Source organism: Hypanus sabinus, chromosome 3, assembly GCF_030144855.1.
Source record: "Hypanus sabinus isolate sHypSab1 chromosome 3, sHypSab1.hap1, whole genome shotgun sequence".
NCBI classification, from domain to species: Eukaryota; Metazoa; Chordata; class Chondrichthyes; order Myliobatiformes; family Dasyatidae; genus Hypanus; species Hypanus sabinus.
The window spans coordinates 170549142-170576600 of record NC_082708.1 but is presented as its reverse complement, the minus strand read 5'-3'; the positions used below and the strand labels follow the sequence as shown (position 1 = coordinate 170576600).

The following is a 27459-nucleotide window of genomic DNA, read 5'->3' as shown; positions in this document are numbered from 1 at the left end:
TGCTTCCAGCCTCTGTTTTTCTGTTTCCTCAGCTTCAAATACTTTTTTTCTGCTTCTTCCCTCTGTTTGTCTGTTTCTGCAGCTTCTAATCTAAGTCTCTCTCGGTCGAACCTTAATTGGTCCAGCCGTACCTGGAGCTCATGGGTAACTGGTTTACGTTCAGGGAACAATTCTAATCTCTCAGCATCAAACTTCCCCAAAGAAATACAGTACTCAGCTATCTTCCTCTGAATCTCTGGCTTTCTCATAGACCATTTATTGAAACAAGTCTCAGCTTTTTAGCAATAGCCACCACTTCGTCTTTTCTGGTGACTCTAATTCCCCAGGATCCAGTGCTTCCAGAAATGCCTCAATATCCATTGCTTCCGATTTACACAGACAAGTAAATCAAAATGGATTTCCTCAATCAAATCGATAATTAATCAATCAATAAACCCTCAATTGTTCATATCCCAGACGAGCCCGCAATTTTGATTGATCTGTAACAATTCAGAAACGAACCAGCAGCAACAGAGTTCACACTTGGTTTTGATGTTAAAACTCTATTATTAACTACTTATAATATTGTAACTTAAACAGGATAACCAAAAGTTAACAATGTTATGTGTATCAATATGTGTAAATATAACTCCCAAACTACCGAGCCTGGGGGAGCAAGGCTTAGAGCCTTGAAATGGTAAAGCATGAAAGTTCAGTTCATCCACAGAATAAATGATGGGAGAGAAATATTTGTAATCCCAGGTAAAACACAAAGAGAAAGCAATCACATCGAATTCCACAGGTTCCACCATGGTAATTAATAAATATCAGTTGTCGAAGATCGTGCAACAGGCTGTTCCAAATCCACATATGAATTACCACCAAGGTGATCTATCAAGAGGATGTCATCTTCAAGCGATTACCACATAACATACCCATGCAAGGGTTAACTTCGAGTGGTCCCACAGGACATTCCTAAATCCACTCCTTTGGATTATACAAAGTGACAGACACACATTTGATGTGCAGTAGATTGATAATCAACCCACTCTTGTGGGTATAGCAGAGTTCCAAATTCCCAGCTTCTACAAGCTGGAGCTGCTACCTTTTCCAGGTTTGTTCCTCTCTCTCTCTCTCTTCTTCTGATTCCTGACTGTGACTGTCTGTGTCCATGTTTTAAAGGTAAACAAGCTGTGAGTCAGTCAGTGAACAACATCATAGTTCTGCCTCAACAAAGCGCTCTTTTAAAGTGACAGTCCACAGTAAACGAAACCTGTGGGTTCGTAACAGCTAGAAGAAAAAAAGTGTAGACTATTTTTTATTTTCAAAACTCCAAGGTGCAAAGAGACTAGTGAGCCATTCGGCTTTCAGATCTCTTACTATCTTTTCTTTCAGTTAATCCTGATGAAGGGTCTCGGCCCAAAACATTGACTGTATTTCTTCCTATAGATGCTGCTTGGCCTGCTACGTTCCACCAGCATTTTGTGTGTGTTGCTTGAATTTCCAGCATCTGCAGATTTCTTCGTGTTTGTGAGCCATTCTGCAGGATTCCCAAGAGCAGGGCTTCCCAAACTGGCATCCACAGACCCCTTGCTTATTGGTTTTGATCCATGGCATAAAAAAGATTGGGAACCCCTGCCATAAGTGATAACTTGCAGGTTGAGTTGGTGATTAAAAAAAAGGGAAATGTAATATTAGCAGATGTTGCAAGAGCTCTAGAATATAAGATGCTGGAAATCCAAAACAACACACACAAAATGCTGGAGGAACCCAGAAGGCCAAGCAGCATCTATGGAAAAGAGTAAACAGTTGATGCTTTGGGCTGAGACCCTTCATCAGGACTGGAATATAAGAACAAGGATGTAATTCTGAGACTGTATAAGGCATTGGTTAAACTGCACTTGAAGTGTTGTGAGCAGTTTTGAGCCCCTTATCTAAGAAAAGATTTTTCAATTTGGAGAGGGTCCAGAGAAGGTTCACAAAAGTGATCCCAGGAATGAAAATGCTAACATTTGATGTGGGCTTGTACTCGCTGGAGTTTAGAAGAATGGGGGCTATCTCATAGAAGCCTATTGAATATTGAAAGGCCTGTATAAAATGGATGTGAAGAGAATATATAGTGGGGGAGTCTATATAACTATATAACTCTATAGTGGGGGAGTCTAGGACCAGAGGACACAAGAAGAATTATTTTAGCCACAGCCTCAGAGTAGAGGGACATCCATTTAGAACAGAGATGAGGAAGAATGTGTTTAGACCAAGAGTGGTGACTCTGTGGATTTCATTGCCACGAATAGCTGTGGAGACTAGGTCATTGAGTAAATTTTAAAGTGGAGGCTGATAGGTTCTTCATTAGTTTGGGGGGGGGTTCAAAGATTATGGGGGGAAGGCAAGATAATGGAGTTGAGAGGGATAATAAATCAGCCGGGATAGAATGGTGGAGGACACTCGAAGGGCCAAGTGGCCTAATTCTGCTCCTATGTCTTACAGTCTTACTATCTTCCTGTTTCTGGCCTCACTTGAATTTGACATGAATAGTGATCAACCCGTGGAGGGTTTAACTTACCTAGCTCCTAACTCACAGAACTCACTTTGCAGGACATCATCACCCTCCCTACCTATGTGATAGATACTGACATGGACCATGAACTCTGAGTGCTCCCTTTCCCACTTAAGAATGCTGGGGACTCCATCCAAGCTGGCCTTGACCCTGCCACCTGAAAGGTAATAGACAAAATGGTAATCTGGCTCTCAGCAACAGAACCTCCTGTTTATTCCTCTGTCACTATAGCTGGCATAAAAGTACAACCATAAATCCATTGACAAACAAGAGAAAATCTGCAGCTGCTGAAAATCCAAGCAATACACTCAAAATGCTTGAGGAACTCAGCAGGCCGGACAGCATCTACTGGAAAAGAGTACAGTCCATGTTTCAGGCCCGAGCCCATAGGCAGGACTGGAGGAAGAAAATAAGAGTAGTAAAGATGGGGGAGGGGAGAGCGAAACACAAGCTGATAGGTGAAACCAGGAAGGGGAAGGATGAAGTAAAGAGCTAGGAAGTTGATGGGTGAAAGAGATATGAGGCTGGAGAAGGGGGAATCTAATAGAAGAAGGTCATGGAGGAAAGAAAAGGGGGTGTGATCACTAGATGGGCAGGCAAGAGAGAAGGTGAGAGAGGAAAAAGGGGATGGAGAATGGTGAAGGGGGAGGGGGGTATTATCAGAAGTTCGAGAAGTTGATGTTCATGCTATCAGGTTGGATGTTACCCAGAAGATGCTGTTCCTCAATCGTAAGTATGGCCTCATCATGACAGTAGAGGCCATGGATTGACATATCAGAATGGCAATCGGAAGTGGAATTAAAAAAGTGATCACTGGGGTATCCTGCTTCTTCTTGCGGATGGAGTGTAGATGCATGGTGAAGCAGTCTCACAATTTACATCGGTTTTTACCGATATACAGGAGGCCACATCGGGAGCGCCGGACATAGTATATGACCCCAACAGGCTCAGCGGTGAAGTGTCGCCTCAACTGGAAAGATGCTGGTGAGGGAAATGGTGTAGGGGCACTTATTCCACTTGCAAGGATCAGTGCCAAGAGGGAGATCAGTGATTAGAGATGAATGGACAAGGGAGTCATGTAGGGAGTGATCCCTGAGAAAAGATGAAAGTGGGGAGTGGGGAGGGAGGTGGAGCTGGCAGAAGTTCCGGAGAATTATCTGCTGGTTGCTGAGGCTGGTAGGGTGGTAGGTGAGGACAAGAGGAACCCTATCCCTGGTAGGGTGGTGGGAGGTTGGGGTAAGAACAGACTTGCATGAAATGGAAGAGATGCGATTGAGAGCAGTGTTGATGGTGGAGGAAGGAAGCACTTTTTTCAAAAAAGGGAGACAACTCCTTCATTCAAGAATGAAAAGCATCATCCTGAGAACAGATGTGGCAGAAACGGAGATACTGAGTGAAGGGAATGGTGTCTTTATATGTAACAGGGTGGGAGGGGGTATAGTCCAGGTAGCTGTAAGAGTCTGTGGGTTTATGATAGACATCAGTGGAGAAGCTGCCTCCAGAGATAGAGACAGTGAGATCGAGGAAGGGAGGGAGGTGTCGAGAATGGACCAGGTAAATTTGAGGGCAGTTGGGGCTTGGAGGCAAAGTGGAGGAAGCTGACAAGTTCAGTGTGGTTGCAGGAAGCAGCACCAATGCAGTCATCGATGTAGCATAGGATTCATCACTTATTTCCTTGCTTGTTCATACAGTCCCTTGGATTAGAACATGTCTAGTTCATATCAGCTGTTTCTTTATATACCCACTGTATACTAGAACAACAAAAGCATCACTTTCGTGACAAGTGTTGCTTTTTGGGGTTTGTTGATTGAATGGATGCTTGCAACTGTCTCTTGAGGGAGAAAGCTTATTTAATTTATATGTAGCTTGCCACATTGTAGGACAGAAAACTTCCACAAACAACAAAGACCATTAGACCATTTAATCCGTATTGAGATGTAAACTGACGGGTCATTTGCGTCCATCTAAAGGCTGCTTAAAACCTGTTATACTTCGATCATTCCCCAATTCTCATCTAGAATATTGACCGTTTTTCTCTCAACGGTTGCTGCCTGAACTGTAGAGGCTTCATAGCATTTTTCCTGAAGACATCAGATGCTGGAATCTGGAGCAACACACAAAGTGCTGAATGAATTTAGTTGAATTCCTCCAGTGCTGTACGTGTTGTGGCACATTTTCTTTCTATCAAACTACATATGAATCTTCTTTGTGGAGTCACCTTGAATTTGGTGTTGGTAATGGTAATTGCTTCATCTTCCTGCCCAGTGATTTCCTGTTCTCTGCAGGAAATAGACCTTTCTGTCTGTCAGAGTGACAGAATTGGACTCAACACTCTCAGATGATAATCGTGTTCCATCTAGTGGTGTCAGAATGCAACTGTCCTTTTTACAATTTCTAAAGATCCCCTTTCTCCTATTCTTCCCATTCTCACCTTGTTCACTTTTCCAAATCCAGGTCTGGTAATGCTTTGTGTTCCTGCTTATCTCCCTCCAGCAACTGTATCCCAACTTCACACTCCCTTACTCCGTTGTTTTTCCCCTCCCTCTGTCTGCTTCGATCTATTCACCTTCCACAGTCTTCCAACTCTACCCCTGCTCACTTCCTTACGGTGCACCACCTGCTTGGCATCCTACAGCCCTCCCCATTTACCATTCATCTCAGAATCTTTAATTGTCACTCCCGTTCCTCTTGCTATGCTGGCCACTTTGTCTGTCTGCTCTCAATCCCGAATTCATTCCTCTCACAGATGCTGCTTTTCACCCCCAGTGGCACCAGCTGGCCTATAACGGGAGACTCCCAAAAGCCACAGGAGGAGGCAGTGATACACATGTGGAGGGTGCCTAGTGCTAAGGAGGCTTTCTGCATTTGCTGAGAAACCCCAACCAACACTTCTGTGCATGTGTAAAAAACCAAGCAGGAAGCAACATACAACAAAGCTGGGAGGACTTGGGCAGCATCTACAGAGGGAAATGATAAAGTTCAAAGGTTCATTTATTATCAAAGTACGTTTGCAGTATACAACTCTGAGATTTGTCTTCTCAAGACAGCCATGGAACATTGCAGGTTGAGATTCTTCATTACAACCAGAAAGAAGTACATTAAAGTGTGTGAGGGGCGCTGCAGGAACAGTTAGTGGATGATAGACCGATCCATGTGAAGGGGAGTCCAGCTGAAGAAGGTGGGGGAGAGGATAATTATATAAGCTGGAAGCTGATAGGTGGAAATGAAAAGGGTTTTTTTTTCCTATTGTACTACTTTTTTTCCCTGTAAGTGCCTGCAAGAAAATGAATCTCAAGGAAGTATTAGGTGTTATCTATGTACTAAGATGATAAGTTTACTTTGAACTTTCGAAAGGAGGAATCCGATTGGATAAGACAGTGGGCCATGGAGAAAACAGAATCGAGAGGATTGGCTGCTCCAAGTTAGAGAAATCGATGTTCAATAAATCGTGAAGATGTTCGAGAAGGAATCGATTCGGAGAGAAACGGGCGCAAATAGCATGTCCGCCAGCCGGGAAAGTACGCACGCGCATACGGCATCCGGTAGCCGGGAAGGTGCGCACGCGCTTACGGCATCCGGTAGCCGAGAAGGTGCGCACGCGCCGAGGGGCAGCCAGTAGCCGGGAAGGTGCGCACGCGCTTACGGCATCCGGTAGCCGGGAAGGTGCGCATGCGCTTACGGGCAGAAGCCAGCGATCCCTTATGCGCACGCGCTGAATTCGAGCTTTGTGCGCATGTGTGGAGGCCAGAATCTGGAGAGGCCTGGCGAGTCAACCTTTGAGGCCCCTTGAAGGTAATTGGAACATTCAAAAACTTTTCAATGGGAAAAGAAAACACGGTGGTTTATATAGCTATGATTTAGACCTGAGGTATAGAAAATATTCTTTCCGGTCAAGGCTGGAAAAGGTTTGACACAAAGCGAGAGCGTGAAGTAAATTGACGGGCAGCAGGTTCGTCTTACTATATATATGTATATTACATAGTTAAAATAAAACGAGTACAAAAACAGAAGTAATGTCAAAAAAGTGAGGTAGTGTTTATGGGTTCTATGTTCATTTGGGAACTGGACGGCAGAGGGGAAGGAGCTGTTCATTAATGACTACAACATACACACAATGCTGGTGGAACACAGCAGGCCAGTCAGCATCTATAGGGAGAAGCGCTGTCGACGTTTCAGGCCAAGACCCTTCGTCAGGACTAACTGAAAGGAAAGATACTAAGAGATTTGAAAGTAGGAGGGGGAGGGGGAAATGCGAAGACCGGAGGGGGTGGAATGAAGCTAAGAGCTGGAAAGGTGATTGGTGATAGTGATACCGAGCTGGAGAAGGGAAAGGATTATGGGACAGGAGGCCTCGGGAGAAAGAAAGGGGCAGGGGAGCACCAGAGAGAGATGGAGAACAGGCAGAGTGATGGGCAAGGATATGATGCTGAGTCTTTATAAGGCACTGGTGAGGCCTCACCTTAAGTATTGTGAATAGATTTGAGCCCATCATCGTAGAAATTATATCCTGGCATTGGAGAGGGTCCAGAGGAGGTTCACAAGGATGATTCCAGGAACAAAAAGGTTATCATACGAGGAACGTTTGATGGTTCTGAGTCTGTACTCGCTGGAATTCAGAAGGATGAGGAGGGATCTCATTGAAATCTTTTGAATGTTGAAAGGTCGAGACAGAGTAGATGTGGAAAGGATGTTTCCTATGGTGGGTGAATCTAGGACAGAGGGCACAGCCTCAGGATAGAGGGGCTTCCTTTCAGAACAGATGTGGAGAAATTTCTTTAACCAAAGAGTGGTCAATTTGTGGAAATTGTTGCCTCATGCAGCTGTGGAGGCCGGGTCATTGTGTGCATATAAGACAGAGATTGGTAGATTATTAATTAGACATGGCATCAAACGTTACGGGGAGAAGGTCAGGAACTGGGATTGAGGAGGGGACAAAAAAAAAATCAACCATGATTGAATGGCGGAGCAGACTAGATGGGCCAGATAGTCTAATTTTGCTCCTATGTCCTCTGGTCTGTGGTCTAAGTCAAGGATCCAATTGCAGAGGGAGGTACAGAGTCCCAGGTTCTGCAGCTTATCGATCGGGACTGTGGAAATGATGGTGTTAAATTGTCGAGCTATAGTCCATGAACAGCATCCTGACATAGGGGTTTGTATTGTTCAGGTGATCTAGAGCTGTGTGAAGAGCCATTGAGATTGTGTCTGCCGTAGACCTATTGTAGCGATAGGAAAATTGCAGTGGGTCCAGGTCCTTGCTGGGGCAGGAGTTGATTCTAGCCAAGACCAACCTCTTCAAGCATTTCACCACCGTAGAATTATATGCTATTGGATGATAAATCATTAAGGCAGCTTACGCTGCTGTTCTGAACACTGGTATAATTGTTGCCCTTTTGAAGCAGGTGGGAACTTCCAACCGTGGCAGTGAGAGGTTGAAAATGTCCTTGAATATTTCTGCCAGTTGGTTGTCACAAGTTTTCGGAGACTTACCAGATACTCCATTGGGGCCTACCACCTGCACAGGATTCAGTTGAAAACACCGTTCACATTTTTTTGTGGCAATGACGGTTACAATATGTTGCAATAGACAAGGCATCCAACAGCTCATTGTGTCTGTGCCAGCTGTTTGAAGTTGGTTCTGACTCCAAACAGCTCTACAGCTTTTTTTCTTTCAAACATATCTAGTATCTTTTAAGAAATGAATTTCAGACTGTAGCAGTTATTCAAAAATGCTAGAGGAAATGGACTAGTAACACGAGACTTTGCCTATGCTTGAAATCTAGACTAACACACACACACACAATAGTGGAGGAACTCAGCAAGTCGGGCAGCATCTATGGAAGGAGATAAAGAGCCAACATTTTGGGCTGGGACCCTTCAGCACTAGAAAAGGAGGAGGAAGAAACCAGAATAAGAAGTTGGGGCAGGTACAAGTATCGATAGTGAGGTTAGTCTTGATTGCAGCATTTGTTTTTTAACCTGCTTTGGCATGGTGTGTCAGATGACCTTTTCTCTGTAGAGTTTTCCATAGTTAATTAAAAAATAGGTGCTGATTGTTTAGCTAGGAAAGATAGAGCAGCCGATGATGACACAGCTGTACATGAGACAGGCAGGGTCACACTTCTTGCTCATTATAATCTAGGAGAAGGCAAAGGAGTCAGAATGATTGAATAACTTGCTAATTTGATTTTCATTTAAGTGGATTATTAAATGTGTCAGTTGATGGATGGAAGCATTTGATATATTTTACAAACCCCATTTCCAGAAAAGTTGGGATATTTTCCAAAATGCAATAAAAACAAAAATCTGTGATATGTTAATTCACGGGAGCCTTTATTTAACTGACAAAAGTACAAAGAAAGAATTTTCAATAGATTTACTGACCAACTTAATTGTGTTTTGTAAATATACACAAATTTAGAATTTGATGGCTGCAACATACTCAACAAAAGTTGGGACAGACGCATGTTTACCATTGTTACATCACCTTTCCTTTTAATAACACTTTTTAATCGTTTTGGACTGAGGATACTAATTGTAGGAAATTTGCAATTGGAAATTTTGTCCATTCTTGCTTGATATAAGACTTCAGCTGCTCAACGGTCCGTGGTCTCCATTGTCTGATTCTCCTCTTCATGATGTGCCATACATTTTCAATAGGAGATAGATCTGGACTGGCAGCAGGCCAGTCAAGCACATGCACTCTGTGTCTACAAAGCCACGCTGATGTAGCCTGTGCAGAATGTGGTCTGGCATTGTCCTGCTGAAATAAGCATGGATGTCCCTGGAAGAGACGTCGCCTTGATGGCAACTTTAGTCTCTCTAAAATCATAATATACGCCTCAGAGTCAATGGTACCTTCACATACATGCAACTCACCCATGCGGTGGGCACTGATGCACCCCCATACCGTCACAGATGCTGGCTTTTGCACCTTTCACTGATAACAATCAGGATGGTCATTTTCATCTTCAGCATGGAGAATTTGACGCCCGTTTTTTCCGAAAACTAGCTGAAATGTGGACTCATCTGACCACAGCACATGGTTCCACAGTGTTTCGGTCCATCTGAGATGAGCTCGGTCCCAGAGAACTCACCGGCGTTTCTGCATAGAGTTGATGTATGGCTTCCTCCTTGCGTAATGCAGTTTCAAGTTGCATTTCTGGATACAGCGACAGACTGTATTAGTGACAATGGTTTTCCGAAGTACTCCCGAGCCCAGGTGGCTATAATTGTCACAGAAGCATGACGGTTTCTTAGGCAGTGCTGCTCGAAGTTCATGCACATTCAACAGTGGTTTCTGACCTTGCCCTTTACACACTGAGATGTCTCTGAATTCTCTGAATCTTTTCACAATATTATGTACTGTAGATGTTGAAAGACCTAAATTCTCTGCAATGTTGCGTTGAGAAATGTTCCTTTCGAACTGACTAACAATTCTCTCACGAATTTTGGCACAAAGGGGTGAGCCATGACCCATCCTTGCTTGCAAAGACTGAGCCTTTGATGGATGCTACTTTTATACCCAGTCATGATACCTCACCTGCTACCAATTAGCCTGCTTAATGTGGAGTCTTCCAAACCGGTGTTACTTGAATATTCTGTGCATTTTTCAAACTTATTTTAACTCTGTCCCAACTTTTGTTGAGTGGGTTGCAGCCATCAAATTCTAAATTTGTGTATATTTACAAAATACAATCAAGTTGGTCAGTAAAACTATTGAAAATCTTTTCTTTGTACTATTGTCAGTTAAATAAAGGTTCAGGTGAATTAACATATCACAGATTTTTGTTTTTATTGCATTTTGGAAAACATCCCAACTTTTCTGGAAATGGGGTTTGTAATTTCAGATTTAATAAACTGCATTTAAATTTAATTTGTAGTTCCAGATCTATAGTCCGCACCTCTAGAGGCAGATATAGAGGCTATGCACTTCAAAAACTATCCTGAACTCCTTCCCCAATTTGCACCTATGAAGAGGGTTTGTTTCTCAAACATGAAGAACTAGTGTTGGTTTGATGAGAATTACTGGGAGTTTTGAGTGCTGATTAACTGCAGGTGCAGGAACATCCGGGATTGAAAGCTTTACCATTCCTCACAGGTGGGGAGGGGGACGCTTGAGGTCTAACAAAACAGATGGTGTAGAAAGTTTGTCAACTGCTAGTCATGACACACACATTCTTCTTTATTGCCAAATCCAAATACAGTCCTAGTTCCAAAGGCTCCACCCTGCTGAGAGCCGGAAAAGGAGGTGAACTCAAAAGCAGAGGGGCTTGCACTGGCTTCTTGAAGCTATACAGTCGGCCCTCCTTATACACGGGTTCCGCATGCAAGGATTCAACCAACTGCAGATCGGGAAAACCTGGAATTTCTCTGTCCAGCACTTGTTGTTTGAGCATTACAGACTTCTTTTCTTGTCACTATTCCCTAAACAATACAGTATAACAATTATTTACATAGCATTTACATGGTATTAGGTATTATAACTAATCTAGAGATGATTAAAGTATCCGGGAGGATGTGCATAGGTTACCGTGGATCAGGAATCGGAAAAAAACGGAAGTTCTCTAAGTCGGAACAGATACATCCGGTATTATTTAGTGGCAGTTAGTCAAATGTTTGTCTTAGTATATAGTATATATTTTACCTTTCTATGCATATTAAACACTTAAACGTATGTATTTCAATAATTCAACCACTGCGTTGCTTAGTAATAATTGTAGCTTTCATCAGGGCAGGGCCTTCACATGCTCCATTACTTTATCCTTTAAAATTGTTCTGATCGTTAACCAACTGTAGCCTAACGCTTTTCCAATGACTGATGGCGTTTCACCTCTTTCCGATCGCTTTATTATTTACACTTTATTTTCAGTCGTGATCGTTTTCCATCAACAGAACAGAAACTGCGGGTGGCAGGTCCTGAGCTCCGCTGGGTCCTAAAGTCCACTGCATTGAGACAGGTTAACTAAGGGACTTGAGCATCCGTGTTTTTGGTATCCGCGGAGGTCCCTGAACCAATCCCCCGTGGATAAGGAGGGCTGACTGTGCTTAGAAGATCTCTTCATCTGTCTCTCCATATAACCTTACCAAAGACTTTCACCAGTCAAAAGGGACAGTGGCATATCATCTTCTGCATCTTGCATTTACTCAACAATGTTAACCAGTGGGTCTACAAGAAAACCATTCTCAGTGGAATCTGTGTTATTGTCCCAATGATTTTTTAGTATTTCTTGCCGCAACATTGCATCTCACCCGCAAACAATTTTCCTCATGAGGGAATGATAATCTTCAGGGTCAATGGTAAGTTGTCAATTGAGATGACCACACTCCACAATCAGACTTACTGAAACCTCAGTATTCGGGCTGCCTTCTGGACAAGAGATTTGTGCTTGCATACACTTGGAAGCCAAGTCATCATCGCCATTCTCACCATGTGAGAGAGTGGGCCATCTGCTCAACAGACGCAAGGCAAGTGACCCCTCAGCTGCACCACGCATCAACAAGAGAAAACCTGGTACTTAAGCCATATCTTATGGGCTACCTCTTGAAGGTAGGCATGATTGATTGAAGGAAAGGGCACCAGAATAAAAAATCAAGATCTGAGATCTGGTAGAAAACTCAGTCTAATGAGGAACAATGATCTCTACCTTACAATGTGTTCCTGAGATTTGGAATATCTAGAGCAGACATCTCAAAGGATTTGGAAAAATATATCACACAATTCTCCAAAATTCACTGAAGAACAAGCAAACCAACACTGCTATCTCACTCAGGTCATTCTCCATTGAAGACCTAGTTGTAGTTGGTTTGATACCTTGTTAAACTGCAGAAGATGAGGGAAAGCACCTGCATCCACCACATCAGTGTTCTGTTGGATATTAGCATAGAATTAATAGTTAGAAAGTGCTTTTAAGTGTTTTTTTTAAAGGAATTGTTTCCTTGTCATAAAGCAGATGTTGATAATTAAAGGTGATTTCAGATCCCCAGGAGTTTTACAGTGAATTGCTAATGCTGGTCATCTTGGAACTTCAACACACTTACTATTCTGCCTTTTTTTCAGTACTGGAGAGAAGCCAAGTGCCATACTCTTCACTGACATGGCTAGGATCAACTCCTGGAAGCTTCCCAGAAGAATCTGTAACTGGAGAACATACTCAAAGACCATTCGATGCACTGAAGTGACGAGACCTGAAGAGAAGAAAGAAAATGACAACAAGAAGCCAGGTGTAAGGTTTGACAGGACCAATCTCTTCTTGTCTGGCACAGACTATAAAATATATTCCTGTCCTGCAGCATATGCTAGTGCTAAAATCCAGGCACAGCAAAATGCTTCCAATGAGACAAAAGTTGACAGAGATGCTTTCCCATTTTTCCTGGAGCATGTTCCATCCAATGTAGGAATCAAACAAGTACGTAACACCTACATGGTGACTTGTTCTCGCCGATTGTCCAGCATCAGAAACACGTTGCTGGATCTGGCTTACAACAAGCCCAGTGAAGACCAGCATAGCGATACCTGGCGGACTGTGACTTCAAAGGAAAAAGCAGAGTTAGACATTGTGGAGGTCTATGATACAAAAGAAGACCCTCGAGGATTCCAGAAAATTGTAAGTGCCTACAAGGATCTTTGTTTTTGCAGCTCCGAGCAGAGAGAGGAACTCACTGTGAAAGAGGGGCAGAAGATTCTCTGTAATGTTTCCATCTTGAAAAGCAGCCTGACCCCAGAGACCATATCTGACTATGCTTGGCACCTCAGCTGGTTGCCAGCTGAGCAGCACATGCTTCTGAAGGCTGATTTCCGTTTTGGAATGCTTTGCCAGTACAGCATTGACAGCCTGGGTGCATTCACTTTGCATCAGCTTTTCCAACTTCTCAAGGCCATGGTCCGCCTTCAGGTGCCCTCTTCCCACACATTGCTGAAGCCCCTCAACGCTGAGTTTTGCCGCCGTGTGTGGGACATGGAGTTTAATCAGCTCTTGTACATAGCTGACCTGTGGCGCTACCTTGGGTACAGTGTGCCACGGTACATGGAACTAGTCCTGAGCTATGTGGGCTTGCGTTGGAAAGATCTGACTGTGCCCCAACTAGTTCAGCTCCTTTACATAATTGGGGAAAGGCGTCAAGCCCCTGCAGATCTCATGCAGAAACTGGAACTGCTGCTGTCCAAGTACCTGGACCAGATGAATGTGGAGGAGATTGGAGCTTGCTGCTTGGGTTTCTTCAAGTCAAAAAATGGATTTTCTGAGCAGCTGATGAGGAGGATTGGTGACAAAGTTGCTGCAAAAATGGAAGACATTAGCAATTATAGCTTGGTGAACGTGTTGAAGATGTTCCGCTATACACACGTGAGCCACATGCCTTTCTTGGAGCGTCTAGGGGAGGTAGCAGCTGAACGGATTCCTAAAATTGGCACTCAGGGGGTAATGCATATTGTGTTGACATGTGCATCGTTGCGCTATCGAGCCACTCATCTCCTGGATTCTGTTGCTGCCAAGGTGCCTTCAACGGTACGGTACTGTAGGAGCAAAGACGTTGCCAAATACCTCTGGTCCTTTTCAGCCTTGAATTATGAGCCTGAAAATGCTACTGAATTTTTCTCCAGCTTAACTGAGCAGTTGCACCTTAAAATACATGAATATCAGCGTTTTCCAGAGCATTTTCTCACTGCTTTGATGGCACTGGCATTTAGTCAGCGCTTCCCTCACAACCTGATCGATACTGCTTTGAGTCCGCATTTTATTAAGTTGGCAACCAATGGGAGTCCATTTGAGCTGAAGAAAGATCTCTTCACACTTGATGGAACGGTGGCAATTGAGTGCCCCGATTACACAGGCCACCGCCTCCCCTTGCAGTTACGGCAGGAAGTCACAGAAATGCTCTGGAATTTTGCCAAGCAGGATATTTGTGTGAAGCCAGAGATGGTTGAAGCAGCCACTCTGCTGCAAGTCATGCTCGGTGGCCCTCAGTTTGTAAAGAAACATATGATTTTGCCGCATACCAGGTCAGCTGACCTTGAGGTGCACTTTGACCCCACTGGTGTGCCACTGCCATTCAACACAGAAGCAGCAGACGAGGACTTGAAAAAACTTGAACTGAAGTTCAATAGTGTTCAGGTTACTGACGAGCTAATATCCCAACTTGCCAAAAACAGCACCGGCAGATCCAATTTAAAAAGGGGCTCTGACAGTTTATGCGTGAGAGAAGATGGGTTTGTTAAAGATTTGCACAGAACTGAAGACATTACAGAAGGAAGCCATGTAGGATTGAATCTAAAGCTATTTAGAAATGATGTTCCCCTTACAGACAGTCTCCTAAGTTCATTGACTAACTCGAAGATGGCAAACAACAATACTGCTCACCATCCGAAAGAACCATCAGAAATCAGAAAACTTGCCATTCAGGTATCTAACCGTAATCACTACTGCCACAGTTCCCACATTCTTCTGGGATTGCACAGTATGAAGAGGAGGCAGCTGGTACGAGCAGGCTATGTCGTCATAGAGCTTCCTTATTGGGAGTGGGTCCCATTAATGAAAAGAACTCGCTCTGAGAAAATAGCCTACCTGCATCAGAAGCTCTACAATTCACTGGGTTGAATTGAATTGTCTTCCAGAAAGGACATACTATTTTTACTTCCTGAATTAAATTCAGAAAAAAAAGTGAATGAGATAATTCCATATCAAGCTCTTTGCTCTGTTTTGTGAACAATTTCTTTTGGAGGGAATCTACTGGTGCAAGAAACTTGGCTTCATTAGAACAATTGGATTTTTTTGGTATTGTTATAACTGCTATTGTTAGTAACCCAAATTAGCTGTTATGTTTTCTGTGAAAACCAATTTCTTGTTTTACTCCTTATTCGTTCAAAGGCCCTGACACATACTACATCGTATGACCATTGACTGTTAAGCCACCTGAGCATCTATAGCTTCATTTTGTGAAACGAGACACATTTCTCTTGTGCAGTGCTAATACTTGCATATTCACTTGGTCTGTGAGCCACTGAATTACAATTGGACATGAGACTTGAGCTACTATAATCTTCCCCTCCCAGCTAAAGGACAATGAGATAATCTTTATGATAACTTTGCCTGACTGCTATCAGCTAGCCACCTTGTGCCTCGTTATGAAAGTTCTTCAAGCAACTCAATTCATCTAGAATTAAATCAATGAACTTCCAGATGACATGATAATAACCTTGTGCAGATTAAAAAGTCAGCATACTTGTTTAAATATCAAACATCATTGTCAATCAAGAATAATTAAAGTCTTATTGCAAGAATTTTATTTGGAATCTAAATCATTAATATGTGGATTAATATGAATTCTTCCAGCACTGCAGCAAGATCCTAAAGTAGGTACTAATGTAGTTCTAAGTTGGGCAGGAGTGCAATGCTTAACTTAAGAAAACATTGTCAATGTTTGCTGACTTCATTCTGGTTTTGTATAGTTTTGTCAACTGAAATTCAATGGTGGTAAGAAATCCTGTCACTGTCTGTAAGGAGTTTGTATGTTTTCCTCATGACCTTGTGGGTTTTCTCTGGGTGCTCTGGTTTTCTCCCACTTTCCAAAGACATACCATTTAGTAGGTTAATTGGTCGTTGTAAATTGTCTTGTGATTAAGCTAGGGTAAAATTGGGGGATTGCTGAGTGGCTTGGTTTGAGCCTATTCCACGTTGTAGCTCAAATAAACAAGCAGAAAAAGAGTAATTCGACTAAATTTTTCACACTGCATTAGATTTTTAAGATGATTTGTTACCCAAGGGTAGCACTGTCATTTCATTTCCTTCATCTGGATATGTATCTTTCCCTTGGAAATGGGATAATACTTATCAGTGTTGCTGAGCAGTGAGACCTTGGGATCCAAGTTCATAACTCCTTGTAAGTGTTACACAGGTCCACACAGTGGTTAAGAAGGCTTCTGGAATGCTTGCTCTTATTATTAGAGGCAATGAGTTCAAACGTCAGGAGGTTATGTTGCAATTTTATAAAACTTTGGTTAGGCCACACCTGAAGTACTGCATATATTTATAGTTGCCCACTATTGGAAGGATGTTGAGGCTTTGGGGAGGGTGCAAAGATATCTCCCAGGATGCTGCCTGGTTTAGAGGGCATGTGCTATCATGAAAGGCTGATATAAACTTGGGTTGTTTGCTCTGAAGCACCAGAGCCTGAGGGGAGATCAGATAGAGGTTTATAAGATTATGTGAGGCATAGATAGAGTGAACAGAATATTTGTTACCCAGATTGAAATGTTTAATACCAGAGGGCAAACATTGAAGGTAAGCGGCTAAGTTCAAGGGGGATGTGAGGGGTAAGTTTTTTACTCAGAGTCATGGATGCCTGGAATGCGTTGCCTGGTATGGTATTAGAGGAAAATACATTGGAGGCTTTTAAGAGACATTTGGATCGGCACATGGATGTAAGGAAGATGGATGGATATGGACGTGGTGCAGGTAGGAGGGATTAGTGTTTGAGTGATTTTGAATGGCTTTGTGTGCTGAATGGCTTGTCCTGTGCTGTATTGCTCTATATTCTATGTGAAAGTTACTGTGATTTTGCTACTAGTGATCAGTTTGCAACTTGGTCTCACCAGCATTTCATGATGCAGAATTAGGAATCTCATTAAAAACTGGACAATGTTCAAGAATTCCCCAGTCAGAAGGGGAATGTGTCAACCCTTCATGATCTGAACTGAACAGATCTGAATTGACAACAACTCCACTCTATTTAGATCAATAGAAATTGGGCATCTGTCCCAGATCTGATTTTTGAAAGCAAAATCCCAAAGACGTGGGTTGGTAGGATAAATGGACAGTGAAAATGACCCCTGGAGTAGATGTAAGTGGTAAAGTCTGGGAGGAGCTGATGGGAATGTGGTGAGAATGAAGTGTGCTAGGGCAGGGTTTTAATTGGTGCTTGATTGTCGATGTGAACTGAGTACCTCCATGATTCTCCGATGTTTGATGGCAATTAGAAAAGGATAGCTACCAGCAGTGGGTTTGAAATAATCAAGATTATTTTGATACTAATTGAGTACAAGAGCTCTAAAATTGTACATCTAGTACTTATTGAAAGTAATTTATGAACATATAATCAGTAGGGATTTTGATTGCCAAGCAGTCTGTGGGTTTAGTGCAGAATGATTGCAAGTGGATTCATTTTGTTCACAGGCATTAGTGGTGAAACTGAACATCGGTACATGTACAAGAAATGTGTGCCAAAAGATTTATCAGAGTGCTTTCATACCTATTAACATTAGAGTACTCAAATGATCTATTAATCATAAATAATTCTTATTCCTTCAAAATTCCTCCTTCTGGGGAGAGGAAAGCAGATCATCTCTGTACTGTGATTTTTGTAGCCAGGTGTTATTCCTTACAATTGGGTTATTTATTTCCAAGTAAAACCTTATGTCTACTGAAGGAATTTCAGCAGTCTCTTCAGTAGTTTATTTTTTATGCTCTGGATTTCCAGCATCTTGTGTTTCCAAAACGTCTACTTTAGATAGGCAAGTAAATGTCTGCAAGAGAATTGTCTTTTTAGCCAAAAGAAAGCTAGCAATGGTTTAGTATTTTCTAAAGGCCAGAGCAACAGGTCATCATAGTGAATGATCAAAAATTCTGGAGAACTTAAAATGAACTGATGTTAAGATGCTGTTTGCATTGACTGGCACAAAGAATTAAAGATCATGCTTTCTGGATAATGGGCAGGCTATTTTAAGAGTATATTGAGTTTATTGAACCTTTAGGAATTGCCCATCTCAGAGGGCGATTGATATGATTTTACTTGTTCATTGAAGACTAAAATCAGTTTTTTTTGCAACAATGAGGAAAGTAATGGATCTTGGAATTGGGCTATAAAGTGGAGGTAGAAGTCCAATTGTGAGCTAATGAAGACTAGACTGGGTTCCAGGGGTTAATTGGCTCACATAGCCAGATGTCAATGCCAAACAAAATGCTAAATGAGTTTAAACCTTTATCGGTCCTGATGAAGGGTCTTGGCCTGAAATGTCAACTCTTTATTCCTCTCCATAGATGCCACCTAAACTGAGTTCCTCCCACATTTTGCGTGTGTAAAATTAAATCTTTCCTGCCTGAATGTGATTCATGTGTATCCATTTCCTATGTATATGCCTATCTGGTGATTCTCCATCATGTCCAACAAAGGCGGGAAACTTACGCGGGAGAGTTTTATAAAGAGGAAAAACCGTTGCACTGGGGCTGTTCCACCTCTCTTGACCTCGGAAGTCCGGGTCCAGTGGCATGAGTAAGTGTCACAAACCAGGGTCGTCTTTGTTGCAATGGATGACCATGACTTCTGTGCCTTGTCATACCTTTCACTCTCCATGAAGTGTTGCCGTACCGTCTATTTAAAAGCCTGTTAAATGACTATTGTATCTGCTTCCACCACTATTCTTGGCAACTTGTTGCAAATACCTAACATCCTCTCTGAAAAATACCAAACTTATTCCTACTCCTGCAATGCTCTTGTATGAAATTCATTTATGAATCAGTCATCTATCCGAATGCTTGACCACATAGTTAATGTTGCAAAAGGAAAAGCTTTTACAAATATTTTTTAACATCAGAATCAGGTTTATTATCACTGGCATGTGTTATGGAATTCATTAAACTAGTAGCAATTCAATGCAATACGTAATATAGAGGAAAAAGAATAATATATCAATTACGATGTGTGTGTGTGTACATATCAGTTTAAAATAATGCAAAAAAATAAATAATATATATTAAAAACGTGAGGTAGTGTTCAAGGGTTCAATGTCCATTTGGGAAATAGATGGCAGAGGGGGAGAAGCTGTTCCTGAATCGCTGAGTGTGTGCCTTCAGGCTTCTGTACCTCCTACCTGATGGTAACAGTGAGAAAAGGGCATGCCCTGGGTGCTGGAGGTCCTTAATAATGGACACTTTGTAGGCTGGTACCCAAGATGGAGCGGACTAAATTAACAACCCTCTGCAGCTTCTTTTGGTCCTGTGCAGTAACGCTCTCCACCCGCACCCCCCCCCCCCCCAATACCAGACAGTGATGCAGCCCATCAGAATGCTCTCTGAAGTACATCTATAGAAGTTTTTGAGTATTTGTTGACATACCAAATCTCTTCAAACTCCTAATGTAGTCACTGTCTTGCCTTCTTCATAACTGCATCGATATGTTCAGACCAGGTTAGATCGTTAGAGATAATTTGGAGTTAAAGAAAAAACTTATTATTTAGTGTTTTTAAAAGTGATGAAAGTCACTATTAAAAACCTCTGATAATTTGATCTGATTTGGAATACAGGCAGTCCCCAGATTTCATCACACTTCTGTTCCTGAGAGCTATCTGTAAGACGATTTCTCCGGAAGTCAGAAACTTCCAAGAGAAATCCATGTATATTGCACATACTCATGCTCATCTGACCTTTACACATAATAAAACTAATGGAATATATATTGTATCCAGTCATTAATGATTACCATGAAACATTGTTATTGAACATAGAACATGGATACCTGCAGCTCATTACAGGCCCTTCGGCCCACAATGTAGTGCCGACTATGAAACTCGCTGGAAACTGCCTAAAATTTCCCTAGCACATAGCCCTCTACTTTTCTAAGCTCCATGTATCTATCTAAGAGGCTCTTAAAAGACCCTATTGTATCTGCTTCCACCACCGCCGCCGGCAGTGCATTCCACGCACTTGCCACTCTCTGTGAAAAACTTGCCCCTGACATCCCCTTGGTACCTGTTTCCAAGTACCTTAAAACTATGGCCCCCCCATGTTGCCATTTCAGCCCTGGGAAAAAGCCTCTGGCTATCCACAGGATCAATGCTCCCCATAATCTTATACACCTGTATCAGGTCACCTCTCATCCTCCATCGCTTCAAGGAGAAAAGGCCAAGTTCACTTAACCTATTCTCATAAGGTACACCCTCCAATCCAGGCAACATCCTTGTAAATCTCCTCTGCACTGTCTCTATAGTATCCACACGTTTGCTCACTTTTAAACATGGAAGAGAGAATTTGTGTTAAGCTGGATTTCCATTAATCAAGGTTATTCGTTTCTCAATAAGCTCTTGTCTATGTAGTTTATATACAGTACAAACGTTTAGCTACATGGTGGGACAGTGGAGGACTTTCAAAGATCTTTATTATGTTGAGTCTTATTAGTGATGCAAAAACAGCATTTTTTATGATAATTTAACCACTTGGTAATTCTGAATCATTTTATCATGGCTCTGAAAGCCTCATCAATAATGTGAAGAAACGGGAATCTATGAAGGTTTTCTGATTTTCTGTAAATGTATCTAAATTTGTTTTATGTAGATAAATGTTCAAAAGTACTACAATAGAATTGTGCTTTTTTTAAAGGGATAAACCTTGTACTGGTTTGGTAATTTGTGACACCGTGTCAAAAGAAATTAGTTGTCTGATTCTGTGCATCACTGCTAGAATCAAGCAAAGTAATAAAATTGCTTATGGGTTCAAAATGTTACTTGACTAAAGTCAGCTTTTTACACAGAAATTTATGGTCAAAAATGCAAAGGGTAATAAAAGAAAAAAATTATAAACCTCAGAAATGAAATCAGTCATTCTTGATCCAAAAGTGTTATGTCTAGTAGGTACTTCAAGGCCCTTGATTTCAAAGAAATATCTCCAATAAAAAGTTTGCAATATGTTGCATTGAATTTCACAACCACTGAAATGTCAGTGGCTGTTTGTTTTGTAATCCTGAGTGATTTATAAAGTGATCAGAAAAGAACATGATAAATTTTGCATGTCTGGCATGCCAGATCATTTATTTTTGCATGGATGTGACTGATACCTTATCACCACTGCAGTAAGTAACTTGCCCATCTTTACTGTGTGAAGAATTGCTGAATGAGGGTTAGAATTCAACAGCAAAGACAAGATGTCAAAAGCTTAAGTGTTAAAACCATATGATGCTGAGAACCAGCCCCAACTTATTCCATCTCTGTGTATGGCTGATACAAGGTCTATGATAGATGGTAAGGGTGGTGGTGGCATCCGTCGGTCCCGAGAGACCATGGATCTGGGCAGGGTTGTATGGGAGACCGGCAGTTGACACAAGCTGCAGGCCTTCCCTTCTCCATGCCACCGATGTTGTCCAAGGGAAGGGCACTAGGATCCATGCAGCTTGGCACCGGTGACATCGCAGAGCAATGTGTTGTTAAGTGTTAAGTGTTCCATTGTGGCTATGGGCAAGTTTATTACTTGTAAGGCCAGAGGATACAGGAACAGATTTAGGCCATTTGGCCCATCAAGTCTGCCCCATTCATTCAACCATGGCTGAATTTTTTAAACCCCTTTCTTCTGCCTTAACTCCTATGCCAATCGAGAATCTATGAATTTGTGCCTTAAACTCACCCAGTCTGCTGCCCTCTGTGGCGGCAAATTCCACAGATTCACTACTTTCGGTTGAAGAAATCCTCATCTTGGTTCTAAAGGGACATCCCCGTATTCCTAAGCTGTGCTTTTGTGGTCTCCTAATGGAAACATCTTCTCCATGTCCCCTCTATCTAGGCCTTTCAGAACAGTCTGTAATGATGAGATACTCCCTCATCCATTTGAACTAGATGTACAGACCAAAAGCCACCAAATCCATGTAAGGACCACATAAAAAGAGCTACCTTTTAATCAGGAGGGTGAATGAGATTTCAAAGGCAGAGTTTTGCCGCAGTTCCTCTTGAGTTGAGGAGCGACAAATCAGTAAGAGGGATTCATTAGAAAAGGCCAATAAGAATAATTCAAGTGCAAGTAGAGGGCTATTTATTTGGAGCATACTGGTCTTCAGAGCAGCTTTGACTCCTCAAGGTTAGGCGAGATCAGGTTTGGGTGAGATACATTGTCTTGTAAGTTATTCTCTCTCTCTACTTATTTGTTCATTCCTTATCTGTTAGGACATAGTAGATTAGAGAGAATGGCTCTAGAGACTACTCTGTGTGGGATGTTGAAAGTCACGTCTGCACCAGATGTACAGAGTTGCAGCTCCTGAGAGAACGTATTAAGGAACTCGAGCTGCAGCTCAGTGACCTTCGACTCCTATGGGAGAATGACGAAGTGATAGACAGGAACTACAGAGAGGTAGTCATCCTTAGATTGTAGGAGACAGGTGACTGTCAGGAGAAAAAGGGAAAATGCACAGACAGTGCAGAGTACACCTGTGGCCATTCCCCTAAATAATAAGCAGACGAATTGAATTGGATACTATTGAGAGGGGCAACTTACCAGGAGGAGCCACAGTGACTGGGTGTTTGGCATTGAGTATATAGTGCTGTGGCTCAGAAGGGCAGAAAGGTAAAAAGGACTGCAGTGTTGATAAGAGATTCCTTAGAAGAACAGACACGAATTCCTGTGGGTGTGGAATGGTGCCTCCTCCTTCCCAGGATCAGGGATGTCTTGGATCACGTCCATGGTATTCTCAAGGGCGAGGGTGAGCAGCCAGAAGATTTGCTGTATATTGGCACCAATGGCATGGGTAGATAAAGTGAGGAGGTCCTAAAGAGAGATTTTAGGAAGCTAGGTAGAAAGATAAGAAACATGACTTCCAGGGTAGTAATCTCTGGATTGCTGCCTGTGCCTTGTGCCAGTGAAGGTAAGAATAGAATGATGTAGCAGATAAATGTGGCTGAGTAACTGGGCTGGGGTTCAGATATATGGATCATTGAGATCTCTTCTGGGAAAGGTATGACCGATTTAAAAAAAAAGGATTGGTTGCACCTGAACCCGAGTGGGACCAATATCATTGAGGGCATATTGGCTAGAGTTGTTCGGATGGGTTTACACTAATTTGGCAGGGGGATAGGAACTGGGGGGATGGGAACTGGAGTGATGGTGCTGAAGATGAGGTAGTTGGTTTACAAACAGAGGCAATGTGTAGTGAGACTCCTGCTAGCAAAGACAAGCTGATAGGACAAAATTGCAGGCAACAAGATGAGTTGCAATGTAAAAAGTGGACACAATCGAAAAGGGTGAATACAGAACTGAAGGTATTTGAATGCATGCGGTTTACAGAATAAATTAAATGATTTTGTAGCACAGTTAAATATTGGCATGTATGAATCATGGCTGAAAGAACATTATAGCTGGGAGCTTAATGCCCAAGGATACGCATTGTATCGAAAGGATAGGCAGAAAGGCAGAGGGGGCTGTGTTGTTCTGTTCGTAAGAAATTAAACCAAATCATTAGAAAGACATGACTTAGGGTCAAACGGTGTTGAATTGTTGTGGATAGAGCTAAGGAACTGTAAGGGAAAAAAGATCCTGATGGGAGTTGTATGTACACCCAAACAGCAGTAAGGAAGTGCTTTATAAATTACAACAGGAGGTAGAAACAGCACGCTAAAAGGGTAGTGTTACAACAGTCGGGGGGGGGGGAGGAATTCAATATGCAGGCAGATTGGAAAAATAGTTTGGTGCTGGATTTCGACATCTCGGGACAAGTGAACATAATATGATCGAATTCACCCTGAATTTTGAGAAGCAGAAGCCAAAGTCAGAAGTATAATTATTACAGTGAAGTAAAGGGAATTACAGAGGCGTGAGAGAGGAGCTGGCCAGAATTGATTGGAAAAGAACACCGGCAGGGATGATGGCAGAGCAGCAATAACTGGAATTTCTGAAGGCAGTTTGGAAGGCACAGGACATGTACTTACTAAAGAGGAAGTATTCTATAGGCAGATGACATGACAGTGGCTAACAAGAGAAGTCAAAGCCAACATAAGAGCCAAAGAAAGGGCATATAATAATTTGTGGGAAGTTAAAAGATTGGTAAGTTAAAGGCAACAAAAAAGTAATTAAGAAGGTAAAGGTAGAATGCAAAAGTAAGCTGGCCAATAATATTAAAGAAGATACCAAAAGTTTCTTCAGACACCTCAAATGAAAAAGAGGTGAGAGTGGATATTGAACTCTTAGAAAACAATGCTGGAGAAATAATAGTATTGGACAAGGAAATAGTGGATGAACTGAATAAGTATTTTGCATCAGTCTTCACTGTGCGAGATACAGCTGTATGGTGGAACTTCCAGGTCTCAGGGAGCATCAAGTGTGTGAAGTTACCACTACTAGGGTGAAGGTTCTTGGGAAACTGAAAGGTCTAAAGGTAGATAAGTCACCTGGACCAGATGGTGCACATTCCAGGTTCTGAACGAGGTGGCTGAAGAGATAGTGGAGGCATTAGTAATGATCTTTCAAGAATCTGTAGATCTTGGAATGGTTCTAGAAAACTGGAAATTTGCACTCCACTCTGCTCTTAAAAAAGGAAAAGAGAAGAAAGGAAATTAGAGGTCAGTTGGTTTGACTTTAGTGGTTGAGAAGATGTTCAAGTCGACTGTTAAGGATGTGATGTTGGGGCACTTGGCACTTGATAAAATAAGCCATATTCAGCATGATTTCCTCAAGAAAAATTTCTTGCCTGAGAAACCTGTTGGAATTCTTTGAAGAAATAACAAGCAGAGAGCCTTAGGAGAATCAGTTGATGTTGTGTATTTGTATTTTCAGAAGGCCTTTGACAAAGTGCTACACAAGGCTGTTTAACAAGCTACGGGGAAGATTCTAGCATGAATGAAGTAGTGGCTGACTGGCAGGAGGCAAAGAGTGGATACAAAGGGAACCTTTTCTGGTTGGCTGCTGGTGACTAGTGGGTGTTCCACAGTGGTCTGTGCTGGAACCAATTCTTTTTATGTTATATGTCAATAATTTGCATGATGAAATTGATGGCTTTTGTTGCAAAGTTTGTAGAAGATAGGTGGAGTGGCAGAGCAGGTTGAGGAAGTCGAGAGGCTACAGAAGGACTTAGAGAGATTAGGAGAATGGGCAAAGAAGTGGCTGATGGAGTACAGTATCGGGAAGTGCATGGCCATGTACTTAGAAGAAATGAAAGTGTTGACCATTTTCTAAATGGAGAGAAAATACAAAAACTGGAGATGCACAGGGACCTGGGAGTGCTTGTGCGGGATTCCCTAAAAGTTAATTTGCAGGCTGAAACAGCAGTGAGGAAGGCAAATGCGATGTTAGCATTCATTTCAGGAGGACTGGAATATAAAAGCAAGGAGGTGATGTTGAGAATTTATAAAGAACTGGTGAAGCCTGAGGAGAATTGTGAGCAGTTTTGAACCCCTTATCTTAGAAAGGAAGTGCTGAAACTGGAGAGGGTTCAAAGGATATTCACAAAAATTACTCCAGGTTTGAACAGTTTGTCATAAGAAGAGCATTTGATTGCTGTGGTCCTGCATTCACTGGAATTCAGAATAATATGTGGTGACCTCATTGAAACCTATAGAATGGTGAAAGGCCTTGACTGAGGGGGATGTTGATTGGATGTTACTTATGGTGGGAGAGTCTGAAACCAGAGGACACAGCCTCTGAATAGAGGTGCATCCTTTTGGAACAGAGATGAGTAGGAATTTCTATAGCAAGATAGTAGTGAATCTGTGGACTTTGTTGTCACTGGTACCTCTGGAGGCCAAGTCTGTATGTATATTTAAGGCAGAGGTTTATAGGTTCTTGTCAGGGCATGAAAGAATACATGGAGAAGGCAGAGACTGGGGCTGAGAAGAAAAAATTGATCATTGTGATGAAATGGCAGAGCAGACTTGATGGGCTAAATGGCCTAATCTGGTTCTGTGTGTTATGGTCTTATGGAATGCAATTCATGAGTTATTGCATGCTGATTGTGGTTCAAGTTGGCTTCATGTTAATTTTTTTTCCCCTCCATTACAGAAGAAACATCTTTTGGATTTATTCTTACTCTGATTGCAGAGGATGATAAACCTTTGCCTCCCAAACTTTCACCCAAGGATACAGTGCAATCAGGTATCTGATCACTTTATAGAGTTATTTCCTGGAATTTTAAATCAAAATGTCGGGTTCCCAGTACAAACAAAATTATTTCTCCCTAAAAGCAATCTTTCTCTTTAGGGGATTGTAGAGACTGGGATAGGGTGGGGTGAAGTAAGGGATACTGTTTAGAAATAACCAATTTCTCTGACTACTTCCAGTCTTCACCTGGTGTTGGCTGCCAATGAAGTCCAAATGCTTTTCAAGGCATATAATTCATGAATACAAAGCTCTGTAGTTCATTGAACTAGTTATAAATGAAATGCCCCATTTTAGGAGAGTAGATACCAGTCATTCATTCAGCTTGCTTGAGAGAGATTTCTTACTGTAGACAATGTTAAGATGTAAATACTAGCTACAACTCTTTGGGGTGTAGGCATGACAATATATAATGATGATCTCTGGTGATATAAAAGGCAGGCTAGACATTCTCTGAGATCCTTCTTCTGGCTTAACTCCTATTTTCCCAGTAGCATGAGAATTTGACACTAGTATATGGCTTACCTGAGGCCAAGGCCTGTTGATACATCCCACCTCTGTTCCCTCTCTGATCCAATTGCTGTGATCAGTGGGAAGTGATGTTATTAAAATGGAAATGTAATTGAGGATTGTCCATGGATTATCTTAATTCATCCAGAAAGATGATGACAACATCAAAATAAGAAGCCCCACTACTAAACGGAGGGTGGTTAAAAGCCAGCATGTTCTGATGGATGTAGGGATTCCATTATACAATTTCAAGTACCAGGCTGATTATCCCTGGTGCCCATGCCAATATTTATCTCTTCCTCAGCAAAACTAACATTTTCGTTGGACTTCAAGTCAAGTGTGGAATACTGTCTATTTGTCTAGCTAAGAACAGATCCATTTCAATAGAATTGTAGAAATGCACAGCATAGGAACATCTCATCCATACTAACAGTAATGCCTGTCTCTGCTAATTCCATATGTCAATAGACAATAGACAATAGGTGCAGAAGTAGACCATTCGGCCCCTCGAGTCTGCACCGCCATTCTGAGATCATGGCTGATCATTCACTATCAATACCCAGTCCCTGCCATGTCCCC

The 27459-nt window shown here is 42.1% G+C and overlaps 2 protein-coding genes across 4 annotated transcripts in view; both read left to right on the top strand.

The window, feature by feature from the left end:
- Nucleotides 1-6235: 6235 nt before the first annotated feature.
- The window catches only part of ubox5 (U-box domain containing 5), a 43534-nt gene continuing 22310 nt past the window's right edge, over nucleotides 6236-27459 (top strand). The window contains exons 1-2 of one of the 3 annotated variants that reach the window (XM_059965667.1): nucleotides 6236-6331; nucleotides 26275-26367. In XM_059965667.1, the coding sequence (XP_059821650.1) occupies nucleotides 26317-26367 (51 nt within the window). In that variant the 5' untranslated portion in view covers nucleotides 6236-6331; nucleotides 26275-26316. Of the gene's footprint in view, nucleotides 6332-12623; nucleotides 12763-15959; nucleotides 18803-26274; nucleotides 26368-27459 lie in introns of those variants that run through there. The other 2 variants (XM_059965669.1, XM_059965668.1) reach the window with 2 other exon arrangements.
- On the top strand, nucleotides 6238-15820 carry LOC132391907 (FAST kinase domain-containing protein 5, mitochondrial). Its single transcript, XM_059965666.1, has 2 exons — nucleotides 6238-6331; nucleotides 12597-15820. Exon 2 carries the CDS (start codon nucleotides 12634-12636, stop codon nucleotides 15130-15132), a length of 2499 nt encoding a protein of 832 aa, XP_059821649.1. The 5' UTR covers nucleotides 6238-6331; nucleotides 12597-12633; the 3' UTR covers nucleotides 15133-15820.